Source organism: Lissotriton helveticus, chromosome 1_1 (genome assembly GCF_964261635.1).
Source record: "Lissotriton helveticus chromosome 1_1, aLisHel1.1, whole genome shotgun sequence".
NCBI lineage: Eukaryota > Metazoa > Chordata > Amphibia > Caudata > Salamandridae > Lissotriton > Lissotriton helveticus.
In genome coordinates, this window is record NC_136057.1 from 1,654,395,410 (window position 1) to 1,654,408,985 (window position 13,576).

General features: G+C 40.8%; 1 protein-coding gene across 1 annotated transcript in view; it reads right to left on the reverse strand.

The window, feature by feature from the left end:
- BIN2 (bridging integrator 2) overlaps nt 1-13,576 on the reverse strand; it is a 319,199-nt gene that overhangs the window by 153,600 nt on the left and 152,023 nt on the right. Inside the window, exon 6 of the mRNA XM_078688858.1 lies at nt 13,455-13,562. Coding sequence (XP_078544984.1) covers nt 13,455-13,562 — 108 coding nt within the window. The remainder of the gene's footprint in view (nt 1-13,454; nt 13,563-13,576) is intronic.

Genomic DNA, 13,576 nt, shown 5'->3' on the forward strand with positions numbered 1-13,576 from the left:
CTTGTTTTGATGTTTCTGAGAAGTACTACTGATAAAAAGACAGATTTAAGTCCACGTGATATTATGATGGACAAGGTCATGAGACAGACATTTATACCAGAGAAAAGAATGATGCCTATCAATAATAGCATCAATTTAGAGAATTTCAGGAATTTATCAGATGAAATGATTTCTGTGTTTGATGAAGATGAAACTGAAGTGCAAACAAGAGAAAAAGAGCAAGTACTTGAATTGTTACCAGGAAAAAGAATCAGGAAAAAGGTTCGTCTAAAAAGAAATTCTCTAGTGCCAAGGTGGCAGAAAAGGAGGTCAGTCAGTCTTGTCACAGCAAATGCAGAGAAGTGCAAAAGACTGAAGAGGTGGATTGACACTGGCCATACTTTTCGTGTAACTACACCTGAAAATCCTGATGAGGATAGTGTCACAATTGATGATTCAGATTCTGAAGAAGAGCCTGAAGAGAATCCAGATTTTGAAGATCGACAAGTTGGTCGACATCTGGAGAACATGAATAGAAAACAAGCCTTGATTGAAGAAGACTTGAAAGTTGTGACTGAAGACTTAGAAAATGATGGAAATCTGCCAGAAAAAGAAGCAGAAGAAGAATGTGATCAGATTGTGATTCAAGACCAGGAGAGTATTGAAAAGCAGAAAAGTAGCTCTGAAAGCAGGAACAAGAATTCTGAAACTGGGAAGTTGAAGGTAATTGAAGAAAAAGAAAATGAATTGCCAAGTACCAGCTACAAAGATGACGTTCCTAACGGAGTGAAGCTGCTGAGTAAAGAAGTACCTGAGTCCAGAATGAAAATTTCTGACACCGAAATTGATGAGAATGATGAAGATTCTCAGATAAGAAAATTCAGAAAAGGAGCTTGGAGAACAGAATGTAATGTGACCAAGCAAAAGAAGAAATTACCAAGAAAATGTGATGAATGGCTAGGAGAAAATGAAGGCCTAAAATTCAAATTGAGATACAGATCAAAGGAACAGATTGATGAGATATCAAGTCAAAAAGATACTGTAAAGAAAAGTGAGGCAGGAAAGAAAATAGAAGTGATACCTGTAATGGAGGTAAATAGTTGCAGTCAGGAAAAGATTGAAGAGAATAGTGACAATGATTGAAGTACATACCTGTTAAATTTTTAGGTTTTCTGTTTTTGGCAAAAGGCTGAAGAAAATGTGTTAGATGACACAAGGTCGAAGAAATTCTGTTAGCTGAAAAATTTGTGACATTAGGTCGAAGAAAAACTGTTAGAAGGTTTAAAGAGTATATAAAAAAAAAAAAAAAATTGAAAAAGGGGGGTGTTAGAAATTTTTAGAAAATGTAGGTAAAATTTTTAAAATTTTTGTATTATTTTTCTTTGCAAGCTTAATGAAAAAATAATTCTGCTTTGGTTAATTTAGGTTATTGTTCTTTTAGAAATTAACAAGGAGAAGTTTTAGGTCAATATGACAAACAAGATACTGACATTTTATTAGTTATAGTTTTTACAACACTTTTATTGAAGTTCAGTTGCATGTTACACAAGAGAATGAAATAGAAATAGAGGGGTTTCTTAAAACTCAGTATGAGAATTGTAGATAAACTGATGAGATAAGTCTGTAGAAATACTAACACAGGTGAAATTGAATCATGTTCATTTTAGATAAAATTTTTGCTAAAATATTGGGTGGTGGTGTGGTGATTTGTTAATCACCAGATGAGGGAGTTGATGGAGCGGGATAGAAAACAGAAATCTGTTTAAACCCGTGAAGTCACACTTCCATAAATAAATTAATAATGTTAACAAATTGTGCTATGTGTATGCTAATTCAACCTAGTTTAAAGTTACATTACATTACAGAACACGTGGGAAATTAACATGTGTGCTCATAAATGTGCATTATGTTGCATTCTTATGTATGTGGAAAATAATAAATTAATCTTGTTCATTGTCATGTCATAACTAATAGCAGCTGTTTTTAAATAATGGCATGTGCTTATTTTGCTTCCCTTGTCTATGTGATGTCATTTCTACTATTCTAGGTGCACATAAGGTTTTATGGATTCATGAAGACTGGTAGATATAAAATGCTGCTTTATTTGTGATTTACTGCTAGGTAATTTAGACTAATGGGTTAATTATTAGCAATGATGGGAGGCAACAGAACAAACTGTATTTCTTTTTTTTCCTTGTTCATGGGGGCGCACCAAAAATAGAAGTCCAGAGAAGAATAAGTAGAAAATGTTCTTTATTTATCTTTGTCCATTAAAATACTACATCAAAAAAATATATAAGTTTTGTGTACAACACTTATTTCCCAAACGTAGGCAAATGTAGTATAAAATGATGAAGGTGCAAATACTTTGAGATGCAGGAAACTGATGGGAGTATTTGTTTTTTATTGTTTTTTCAGCCCTGAAGAAACTCCTTGGTAGGGAGTGAAACGCGTTGGCTGAATTCGTGGTATATTCTATTGATGATGTGTATTTTAATGGACAAAGATAAATAAAGAACATTTTCTACTTATTCTTCTCTGGACTTCTATTTTTGGTGCGCCCCCATGAACAAGAAAAAAATGGTCTAACTGATCTGGAGAACACAGCGACGCCAAACAGCAGCTGGTGTCGGGGTTGGCAGCACAGAGAAAAAAGATATATTGAAACATTGACTTATTGGAACTGGAGTTTAGGTGCGGCACTCTAAGGTCCGCTGCTGCTTTTTTGTATAAAAACTGTATTTCTTTCATTAATTATTCTTTGTGTTTGTTTATATAATAGTTTTACAAGTGAAGCTTAGAGATGGCTGCAGAAAATTAGTACCCTTTTAAAAGTGGCGCAGGGAAGGTGGCGCAGAAAATTGACGCTCTTTGAAAAGAGGCCTAATGATGAAAATGGCTCAAGTGAAAATAATTCTGAAAGGATGGAAAAGGCCTCTGAGCTTTTATTTTGAAAGGTTTTGGATTGAACTGCTAAAAAGATGACTTTTTGGAGAAATTTGCTAACGTTTGCTAACGTGCCACGGGAGTTCAGAGCTGACAGGCTCAAGGTTAAAAGGAAGCTGTCGCTACAAAATGTAGCAGCCTAAGGAGAAGCTGCCAAGACTTCTACATGAACAATGAACTAGTGAATTTGCCCGGGCATGTAAGAAGGAGGTGTCACAGTTTACTGTGGTACGAGGTGGCTCAGCCAATGGAGAACTAGAATTCGTTTGCTGGAATGTGAAAAATAGTTAGCTCAGCTCAATTTAGGGTATAAGAATAGGTTCAGAGAACACATAGTTGGCTTACGCTCGAGAAATCTGGAGGACGATGTTATGCTGATGGACTTTACACGTGAGGACAGGAGTTTTTATTAATTACTTTATTATTAGGTGATGAGGGTAGAGACAGAGATATAGTTAGGATTTTGGGAAATGCTTAATTTTACTTATTCCTGCTAATGAATAATAATTCTTGATTTATGCTCTTTTTATTAATACTGAATAAATCTTTCTTTATGACAATTTCTAATGCTTGTTTAATAAAATACCAAAACCTAAGTTTTTATAGATGTGTTAAAATAAACTTTCTAAAATGACAAGCTGGTCTTGATTATTGCAGATGGTTTAAACAACTATATTTAGATCTTATCGCCTCATGATTCAAGCGCTCTATTGTTGTTATGGGCCTAGTGTTATAGTGTAAGTTTTGTGGTAGTAGATAGTGTCATTTGTGAAATATTTTGGTGAGAGCGCTGGATCAATAGCGATCAGAACTCATGACACCACACTAAATTGTACCTAGAAATCCTTAGCAGAAATCTCAGACATAAAGAATTGCGTTTTCTCCTTATAAATAATTTTAAGCTTGGAGGGATTAAGTAGGTATGCCTGGGCACCTTTAGCTTGAAACAATGGTATAAATTGACGCAAATGCCATCTCTGCTGTACCGTGGCCTGGCAGTAATCTGGGCGTACAAAAAATTCAACCCCCTTCCCCTTTCTCTTGCGGTCTGGCCTTGCTAGATCATATAAAGCTTCCTGTGACAAAAAATTGTTTAAACAAATCAATATAGCTCTGGGTTTCCCATCAGACGCCCTAGTACCATTCCGCTTATGAAAGGGGAATCGGTGCACTCTCTGTAGTTCAACTTCCCATTTCCATTGGGTCAGTTCAGGGAAGGCTTCTGAGAAGGCACTGCTTTCTAAAGTTGATGAGGAGGGCATGGGCGCAAGTAGTATGCAATCTACTACCCAAATTAAGAAAAGCAGATTTTAGTAATGCTATTTTTAGACTTTGGCACATTACCACGAATTGTGTGGCTGGAACATAATAATGGAGTTAAGGAAACAGACCAGTCTCAAGGCTATTATGCAAACGCTGTTACACTTTTAACAATATTCCACTCATAGATCTGATATTACATCTGAGACGTCGCTCGCTGCCCTTCTCTTAATCTTTGACTGATATTTCATCTGCCTTGGTCAAACCAGGGATTTAAGAATAAGTATTTCCTTTATTTTTATTAGTCTCAGGGTGTCTTAACAGACGTGGACCCTGACTAGTAGTGTGTGGAGAAGTGTGGCTCACTGGTTAGAGGCGGCAGACCCGTAAGCGGAGAACGGCCCGGGACCAGGGTTCGATTCCCGACGCGGCAGGGTCGTGGACCAGGGTCAGCGGACTCGATAATACTCGCTTCGGTGCCTATTCTAGTCAGAGACCGCACGCGGCAACTCTGGGCATCAGCTTGCCTCATCTTCACAACGGCCCCCCCAGATCGCCGGGGATGCTTGGTCGCACCTTAGAGATACCCATCTGGGACCATCTCTCAGGGTGAGCTAGGACGGGTTCCCCAGCGGTCGAAGCGTGGAGATACTCCTCCGGGAGTCGATTCCTAGCGCTATATAAACCCGCAATTAAATTAAATTAAATTAGTACAAAGTGGATCTTCTGTTGTGCTGTTGCAGCTTGTCCCCACATCAATTTTCATGGGCATTTGAGATTTACTTTTTTAATAAAACCATCCAGTTAGCAAAAGAGAACAGATTTACTCCAAACCTAACATAAAATTGTGTTGGGCCCTTGTGAGCTCCTTCAGTTTGCTTGGTGCAAATCAGTTCTGATTTTTTTACATGATCAAAGAAAATCATAGTGATATCTGGAACCGGCTGTGTGATTCTTGATTTTGTTATCAACAACTGTTGTTTGTACCACCAAACAATGCTTGGTTGAAAAAATGTATGTGGTTCTTTCACTTCTGTCCCAGAAAAAAAAATTTGTGTTGAATAATTTGGCAGCTTGGTGGTACCCCTTAAAACCTAGAGGTTCAAGGCCTCACCTCAGAGGGACGAGAAATGCTGTTTCCTCTAGAAAACAAGCATTTGGCCAAACCAAGACCTATCGGCTTTGCCAATGGTTTTTAGTCATCCTGCACAGTATCTCCAAAACTGTGCAGCATGGCTAAAGAATGAAAAAGAAAAAAGAAAAGTCTTTGATGTGACTGCGCGCGCAATTTTTTAGACCTGCACATCACGCATAGCGCACCTACAAACTGACGGGAGCACTTTTTTCTGTTTAGTTCTTAGACATTCTGAGCAGGCTCAGTAACTAAAAGAAAACACACACACTGTAAGTAGAGTAAGTAGAGGCTCACAGGAACTAGTGGGAGTAAAATAAAGTAAAGTGATTTATTCCATTAGACAACACACTGCAGCATGCTTGAGGGTCGCAGCCAGGCACCAACTGATCAACTGTCAAAACAAAACCCAGCTGTCAACATTCCAGCTGGCTTAACCAATTATGCGCTGGGGACAGTACGCGCAGTTACAGGTAATGGAAATAGAAAAAGGATAAGGCACAACACATCTCCTTCCCTATGAGAAGGCATTTGGAAATGCGCTGCAGATTTGAAGTAATTTGCAAAGTAGTGCTATTCACAAACAAAGTCATCAAATCTACTGGGTTTATTAAGAACCCTGCCAAAACTACTGGTGCTTGCTTTAGTTCCATCTGCATCACACATAGGTGCGTCTGCAGGTGCTGTAACAGTTCCCTCCTTGCTGAGAAAGGATTCTCCTGCCTCTTTGTACATACGATTACTCTCTGCTTCCTCAGACTCATCCTCCTCTTGTCTATTTCCAGAAGCGTAGATCTCACATGTGTCCTGGGATACCACAGGGGCATCTGTGCTGGAGTCCTCGCGTTCACCAATAGACTCGATGTTTCCAAAGTCTTGTCTAGCCTGATTACTACGTGTTTCAGGCATTTCTCTATCAAAATCCCCCTCTTCTTTGGACTCTTCTCCCTCAAATTGTGATCCTCCACAGCATTTATCCTCTCGCACGGGGCATTGTTCTCTGCCGTCCTGTAGGTTAATTTCCGATCTCTGACAGACAGACATTGCAGAGGCGTGCCAAACCCTTCCATCACTGAGCAAGGCTGAATTACAGAAAACCTTCTCTACTTCCAGAGGCGCAGAGAACTTGCTATCACCTTTGGCAATGTGTCCGCTTTTCTTTACTCTGACTCTGTCACCTACTCTGATGTTGAACTCCTTGCAATTCCTGCTCTTGTCGTATTTATCTTTATAAGCTTCTTGTGCTTCTTTTATCTTTTCTCTGATGGCATTTACTGACCAGTCCTTTCTCATCGTAGGTTTGAACCATCCAATATTGTCTTTGGAGATGGGGGTCCTACCCCTCATAACTTCGAAAGGACTCACCAACGTTTTCACCCCTGGTGTGATTCTGTATCCCCAAACCATCTTGTTCACCTCTTTCCTCCAGCATTTTCCGTTGTTATTCGCTAGTTGGATGGTCCCTTTTATCACTCTATTGAATCTTTCCACTGCTCCATTTCCCGCCGGGTGGTATACTGATGTGGTTTTATGGTTGATGACATTCCTTTCTACAAATTTCTTGAAAGCATCTGCAGTGAATTGCCTTCCATTATCGCTGACAATTGTCTTTGGGATTCCTTCCCTGGTGAATACTTTCTCCATGAATTTAAGCACGTCACTAGTTTCTACTTTTCCACAAACCTTCACCTCTGGCCTCTTTGAAAGGTGGTCCACTAGCACTAGGACATACACTCCTTCATCCTGCCATCTTACTGGTCCCATGATGTCAATGCCAACTCTTTCCCATGGTGCGTCTGGGCATTTCAATGGCTGAAGTGGGGGTCGCAGGGTCGTCTGAGTTTTGTCTGAATTTTCGCATTCAATGCATTTTCTTATGGCTCTCTCCACCTGCATGTCACAACCTGGCCACCAATACCAACATTTTATTCTTTGTTTGGTTTTGTTCATACCCAAATGTCCTTCGTGGATATGTTGATTATTCTTTCCCTGAGGCCTTTTGGAGGTATTACTTTTCCTAGTCTTAGGATGAGATTGTCCTCCACCGACAGCTCATTTCTCAGTTCCCAAAATATTCGTAATTCATTTTCCAAGTATTTTTTCTGTGGCCAACCTTTTACAATGTGATTCTTGATAACTTGAATTTGTTTATCGTTGGAACATTCCTCCATCCATTCGCTCCTTTTTATGGTAGGGAATTCTTCACTGATGCTTGCAACACAAAGATCCTCTTCTTGTGCTGCTGTATCCGTGTGTTTCAACGGAAGCCTGCTCAAAAAATCTGCTACTACATTTTTCGCTCCGGGTAAGTACTGTACATCATAATTATAATCCAACAGTCTGATGGACATTCATGTCAAACGTGGTGAAGCATTATACAGCCCTTTCACAGTCAACACCTTTGTTAGAGGTTTGTGATCACACCTCAAAATTATCTTCTTTCCCCAGATGTACTGGCAGAAATGCTCCATTCCCCAAACGCACGCCAACGCTTCCCTTTCGATCACAGAGTATCTTTCCTCTGTCGCTGTTAGTGAACGCGAGGCAAATGCGATGGTTACCTCACTACCATTGCTCTCGATCTGAGTGAGTACAGCACCGAGCCCTTTTCCGCTTGCATCTGTAGTTATTACACATTCCAGTTTTCCATCAAATCCTTGCAGAGCCAGTGCTTCACAAATGTATTTCTTAAGTTGCTTAAAGCTCTCTTCACATGCACTGGTCCACTCATATTGGCTCTTGTTCTTAAGAAGCGACCTGATGTACGTTTTTGTTGAAAAGTCTTTTACAAATTTAGAGTAGTACTCCACCAATCCTAAGAAGGCTTTTATTTCATCTTTGTTGGTTGGTACCGGCGCCTCTTTAATTGCTCTGATGAGTTCCTTCTTAGGTCTTATTCCATCACTTGAGATTTCATGTCCAAGATAGTTGACTCGATCTTTGCTGAATTTGCACTTCTTGAATTCAGCTGTCAATCCACATTTCTCCAATTTCTTCAGTACTTGTGTTAATCTACTGTCGTGTTCACTTTGATCTTTCCCCATGACCAGGATGTCGTCTTGGAAGATGAGTATGTTTTTCACACCCTTAAAGATTTCTTGCATTAGTCTCTGGAATAACGCTGCAGCAGACGCTATGCCGAAAGGTACCCTTTTGAACCTGAAACACCCGAATGATGAGATGAAAGTGGTGAGATGTTTGCTATCGGGGTGTAAGAGTACCTGGTGGTATGCTGCCGCCAGATCGATTGTAGAGAATACTTTCATGCCTTTTGTGAGGGAACGCATTTCTCCAATTCTTGGCAAAGGGTACTGGTCAATGAGAATATTTTTATTGTGGTCCCTCAGTTCCATACATAGCCTCAATTTGCCGTTTGATTTTCTCGCGACCACCAAGGGCGCGACCCACTCTGCTGACTCTGTGGGTTCTATAATGTCTGCTTCCAGTAGTTTATCAATTTCTTTTCTGACTTCTTCTCTTAGTGTTAAAGGTACATGCCTCACTTTATGTACACATGGGTTAGCGTTATCCTTTAACTTGATTTTGTGCTGGAAACCCTTGAATTTTCCTATTTTCCCATTGAACACTTTAGGAAACCTTTCAACAAGTTCCTCACTCATAGCCGTGTCCAGTTGCATGACTAACACCAGTTCTGCTCTGTTAGGGTTGAGAGTAATGCCAAGTTTTCCCTGGACCCTCCACCCTAAAACAGAGGGTCCAGTCACTGCCAAGTACAGTTTGCTGTCCATGGTTCTTTCTTTGAACACGAAATTTAACTTCCTATAACCCACGAGTTCTATTGGTTGGTTCGTGAATGTTTTCAATTTTATATCTGGTTTTTCCATACTGTTCCCTAGAACTTCTTGAAATTGTTTTTTTTCACACCTCTTTGTTTACAATGGTACACGGAGCACCAGAATCTGCTATTATCTCCACCTCTACACCACCAATCGTCATTTTGCACGTAGGTTTTTTTTAAAATTATGTTTTCATCATCTTCATTTTCCTCAGTTGTGTCCGTGATATTAAGTACACATAGATTGTATTCTGAGTCCTCAGATGACTCGCTCGCATCTTCACTTTCTTCCTCATGAACGAACTTGACTCTTGTTCTCTCTTTCCTTATGCATGCTTTTTGAAAATGGCCAATTAGACCACACTTTCCACACTTGTTATTTTTTGCTGGACAATTCCAATCGTTTGCAAGGTGTTTACTGCTACCGCAACGAAAGCATCTTAATTCTTCATATTACAAGCTTTTTTTTTCAAGCAGGTGGTGGGGAAGCCACAGATGGGTGGAAGCAGCACAGTGCCAGAACCAACAGAGGGGGTGGAAACAACACTGAAGGCACAGGCCGGGGAAGGAAAAGCAATGGGAGAGCAATGGTGCGGGCAGGAGAGAAGCACACAGGCGAGCAGGCAACAGCGGGAATACAGGGGTGAGAGAGAAGCAATAGGCGAGAGAGGATTTTGCAGATGGGAACACAAAACAACATGTGCGAGAGCAAGGTTGAGCGTGTGGGGTAGAAGCTCATGGCTGAGAAACAACGGGGGTAGTACACATGGGCGAGCACAACATTAGGTGAGCGGGTGGAGGCACACAGGCAACATAGAATAACACAGAGTGCAGTGGGGAAAGAAGTACACAAGGAAAGCAGCTAAAAGATACATGTAACTTCATGAGTGCTTTACTGAAAAGAAAAAACGTTGGGTTTGAAAAGCAAGCAGTGGACGCATAGAAGGTATCCAAACAAAACTTGAGGTAAATAGTTGATGTACCTTGGGAGGGACAAACACAAGGTTGACAAGCTGGATCACAAATAAGAAGTAGGCATATGAGAGTGACAGTGGCAGAGAGTGGCAAGCAATGAGCGGTCTCCAAGCCCCTGTATATTCTTGGTAGTCCCAAAGTATGTCTCACAACAAGACAGCTCATGGGCGAGACTTAAAAATGCTGTATTTACCCACCAGAATCCGCAGACAATATGTATATTTTTTACTTTACACAGAAAATAATATAATGCCCTGTCACCACTGCCAGTTGGTACTAACAAATACTGGTATTGCGCCAAAGTGTAGAAAAAATAATTTTGGACTGGTCATACTTTTTCCCTGTAGGATGCATCTTTACAAACGTTCAAGAAAAGTTTGATGTTTGAAAGGTAAATACTGTTTGGTCTAATGGGTGGAGGTTATAGGGACACTTAGGGCTCCCAAGAGTTGCATTTTTCATTGTAGTCCCACTAGAGAATTATCCATTCGATACTGGGATGGGTATTTGGCAGAGCATGGGAAAATACAGCGCCTTGCTGCAAATGGCAGCAGCTATGGGGATCGGGAACAGGGCACGTGGAAAATCTGAAGATGGCATCCTTAACCCAGTCTCACCAGGCACATTCAAAGGCTGTGCTCAGTGAGCATCGACAGTGTGGGGCTGGAGGTATTGACCTAACTAATGATGTCATTTGTTATGGCATCTCTGATGTCATGTGTGAGCTCATCAGGAGTGCTCGGCAGAGTGGGAGTTGAAGTTCTATCAGGTACTATTAAGGGTTTTCTGATATCTCTTAAATATACCGCCGAAGTTGTGTTTGGTCCAACAGTTGTTTGTAAACACTATTTTAACCTTAAGGCAATTTAGTGATCATGATCGCTTATATAGCAGATACTTGAATATGAAAATGTTATTAATATTAAAAAGATGTGCACCAGTGGCACTTAAGTGGCGAGCCGCAGAGATCCACGAATGACCTTTTTCCACAGTTTGCTATAAATTCCTCTTATTTCTATAAAAAAAGAAACAATATTTTCATGGGCTCTTAAGGTCCTACTGGTGCAGAATGCTGGGGTAGCTGAATACCAAAGCTGCCTGTTCTACATTATCTCATGCCTGTTTATTCCCCCACCCTACACTTCCTGTCTTGTTATTGTAGTCCTGCAGCAGGTTCTTTTTCATCCCTGCTTTCTCCCTTTGTCACTGTTTTTCTATGTTTCTCTTTATCCTTCTTTCTAAAATTCAAATTCAAAATGATTTTATTCGGCACACAGCCATAAAGGTTTCAACCAAAAAGACAGTCCATGTTTAAAATACACAATTCAAGTTTAAAATACATTCTTTTGTCCTTTAGAAATATTATAAAAGAGATAAAAATTCATATGCAAGCTAAAAACATGATTGTACATAGGTGAAGTAATGACATCGAGCTTAGTTCCTATGTAACATGATTCATTTCCTCACTCCCCTTTAATTACTGTACTTCATATCGTTTCCTTATGCCCATTGCAGATGTGATAAAAGTTAATACCGCAGTGCAAATTACAGAATTAGTCAATGATTGCAAATGTCTGAAGCCCTCTAAATATGTACATGGGCGAATGTTATTTAACTAGGGCGCCAAAAATCTGCTCCTTGGATCTTTGTAAAGTGCACAAAAAATAATAAAGTGCAAAGTGCTCTGGGTAGTACTATTGTCGCATGGGCAAAGAGTAAGGTTGTTTGTCCACCCAGATTGTTTAGGGAACCCTACCAGAAAGTGCAAGGTGCTGCAACAGAATCTTGTTAAAAGAAAACGCAACTGGCTGTTTGTAGTAAAGGAAAGATAATAACGCTGTTTATGCATGAAAGAGCAACTGGGGCCAGTTGCCTACAATTGCAAATAGTGCATTTTTGCCCAGACACCATACTCCTCTTTAATTTTGCCCTTCGCATTAATGAGGATGCTTGACAGGGTATCAAAGTACTCACCCAGCCCGATCTGAAATAACCTATCCCTCACAAACCGAAGCCAAGGGATCCTCTAAGACTTGTCCAAGTTAATACAGTCTTCGATGCTCTCCCTTGAAAACTGTAACTCTTCTGAGCCCCAGATTTTGGCCCACAGAAGCAAGGGGGCAGCGCCAATGTGATCTTCTTTATATTCCATCCTCACTTCTTGATGAGAAAATGAGGTGGCAGCACTGCTAGGAATCATCAACAGGCGTTTTATAAACTTATTCTCCACCACTTGCAACGGGCGGCTTCTTTGGTAACCCCACACCCTTGCCCCATACAATGCAACCGACATGCATTTTGCCTTGTATAAGGTAACAAGCTCAGGCACTGGTTTGTGGCCTAACTTACAAGCAAACCTGAAAAGCCTTCTATTACTCTACTTGTTTGCTGTGCTCTTGCCGTGATCATCAAATCCCATTCCATATCCTTACTAAACGTGTTACCCAGATATGCAAACTATTCCACCCTTTAAAGGGCTTGCCCCTTACGTTAAAACTTCTAGTTTTAGTCTTTTTTGGCCCCCAAACCATTATGTAAGACTTTGAGAAATTAACCCTCAAGTCTAGTGCTGCCATGAAGTTTGTGAAGGCGTCCAGGGCAGTTTGGAGGCTGTTTGCCGTCAAGGCCATGAGTACAGTGTCGTTTGCATATGAATGTAGCGGAACTGGCTGTCTTTTGATGCGTGGGAAATCAATTTTCTTACCTAATAAAAAGGTTTCCAGGCCATTCGTATATATTACAAAAAGAAGAGGGGCTAAAATGCACCCCTCCCGGACACCTTCTGTTGAGGCAATGGGTCTGGTCTTTTACCCCTGTGAACCAAATCTTATAGAAATAGATGTTTTGGAATGTAACCTTTTGAGGAGCAAGATTAGAGCGCTTTTAAAGCCCATGTCTGTCTTTAGTGCCCATAATTTACCCCTGTTTACAGTATAAAATGCTCAGGACAAGTCCATAAAGGCAAGGTGGATAGAACCACTCTTTGCCCTCATGTACTTGCCCATGATCGGGGATAAATTTAGGCACTGCTCTGTAGTTCCTAGTCCCCTCCGTAACCCATACTGCTTTTTTTTTAAATGATCCCCCTGGTAGTCGCCCAGGTCTCAAGTCGGGCAAGGGATACCCTACCTAATACTTTGGCGGTGGAGTCGATTAGGGAAATTGGCCTATAGCAGCCAGGATAATTTCTGTTCCCTTTTTTGAACATGGGTCAACTATGGCCTCTTTCCAGGTTACTGGAATAGGGCCAGTCCCTACCTTCTTTCTCACTTTTCTGTCTTTCTCTCTTTGCTCTGGGTCAAAGTCTGACGATGTAAGCTGCCAGAAAGGTGATGTGTAGGGGGAGTGCATGTGGGCCGGCTTTACCTTGGCAATCTTAGCTTCATCTTTCTTCTTCGCATTCTGCAGCGCCTCCAAATGGTGGCGCGCGCTGTCGTAATCCACCAGCTTCCGCCCACGCTTAGCTATCCGCTCCTGCATTCCGACAA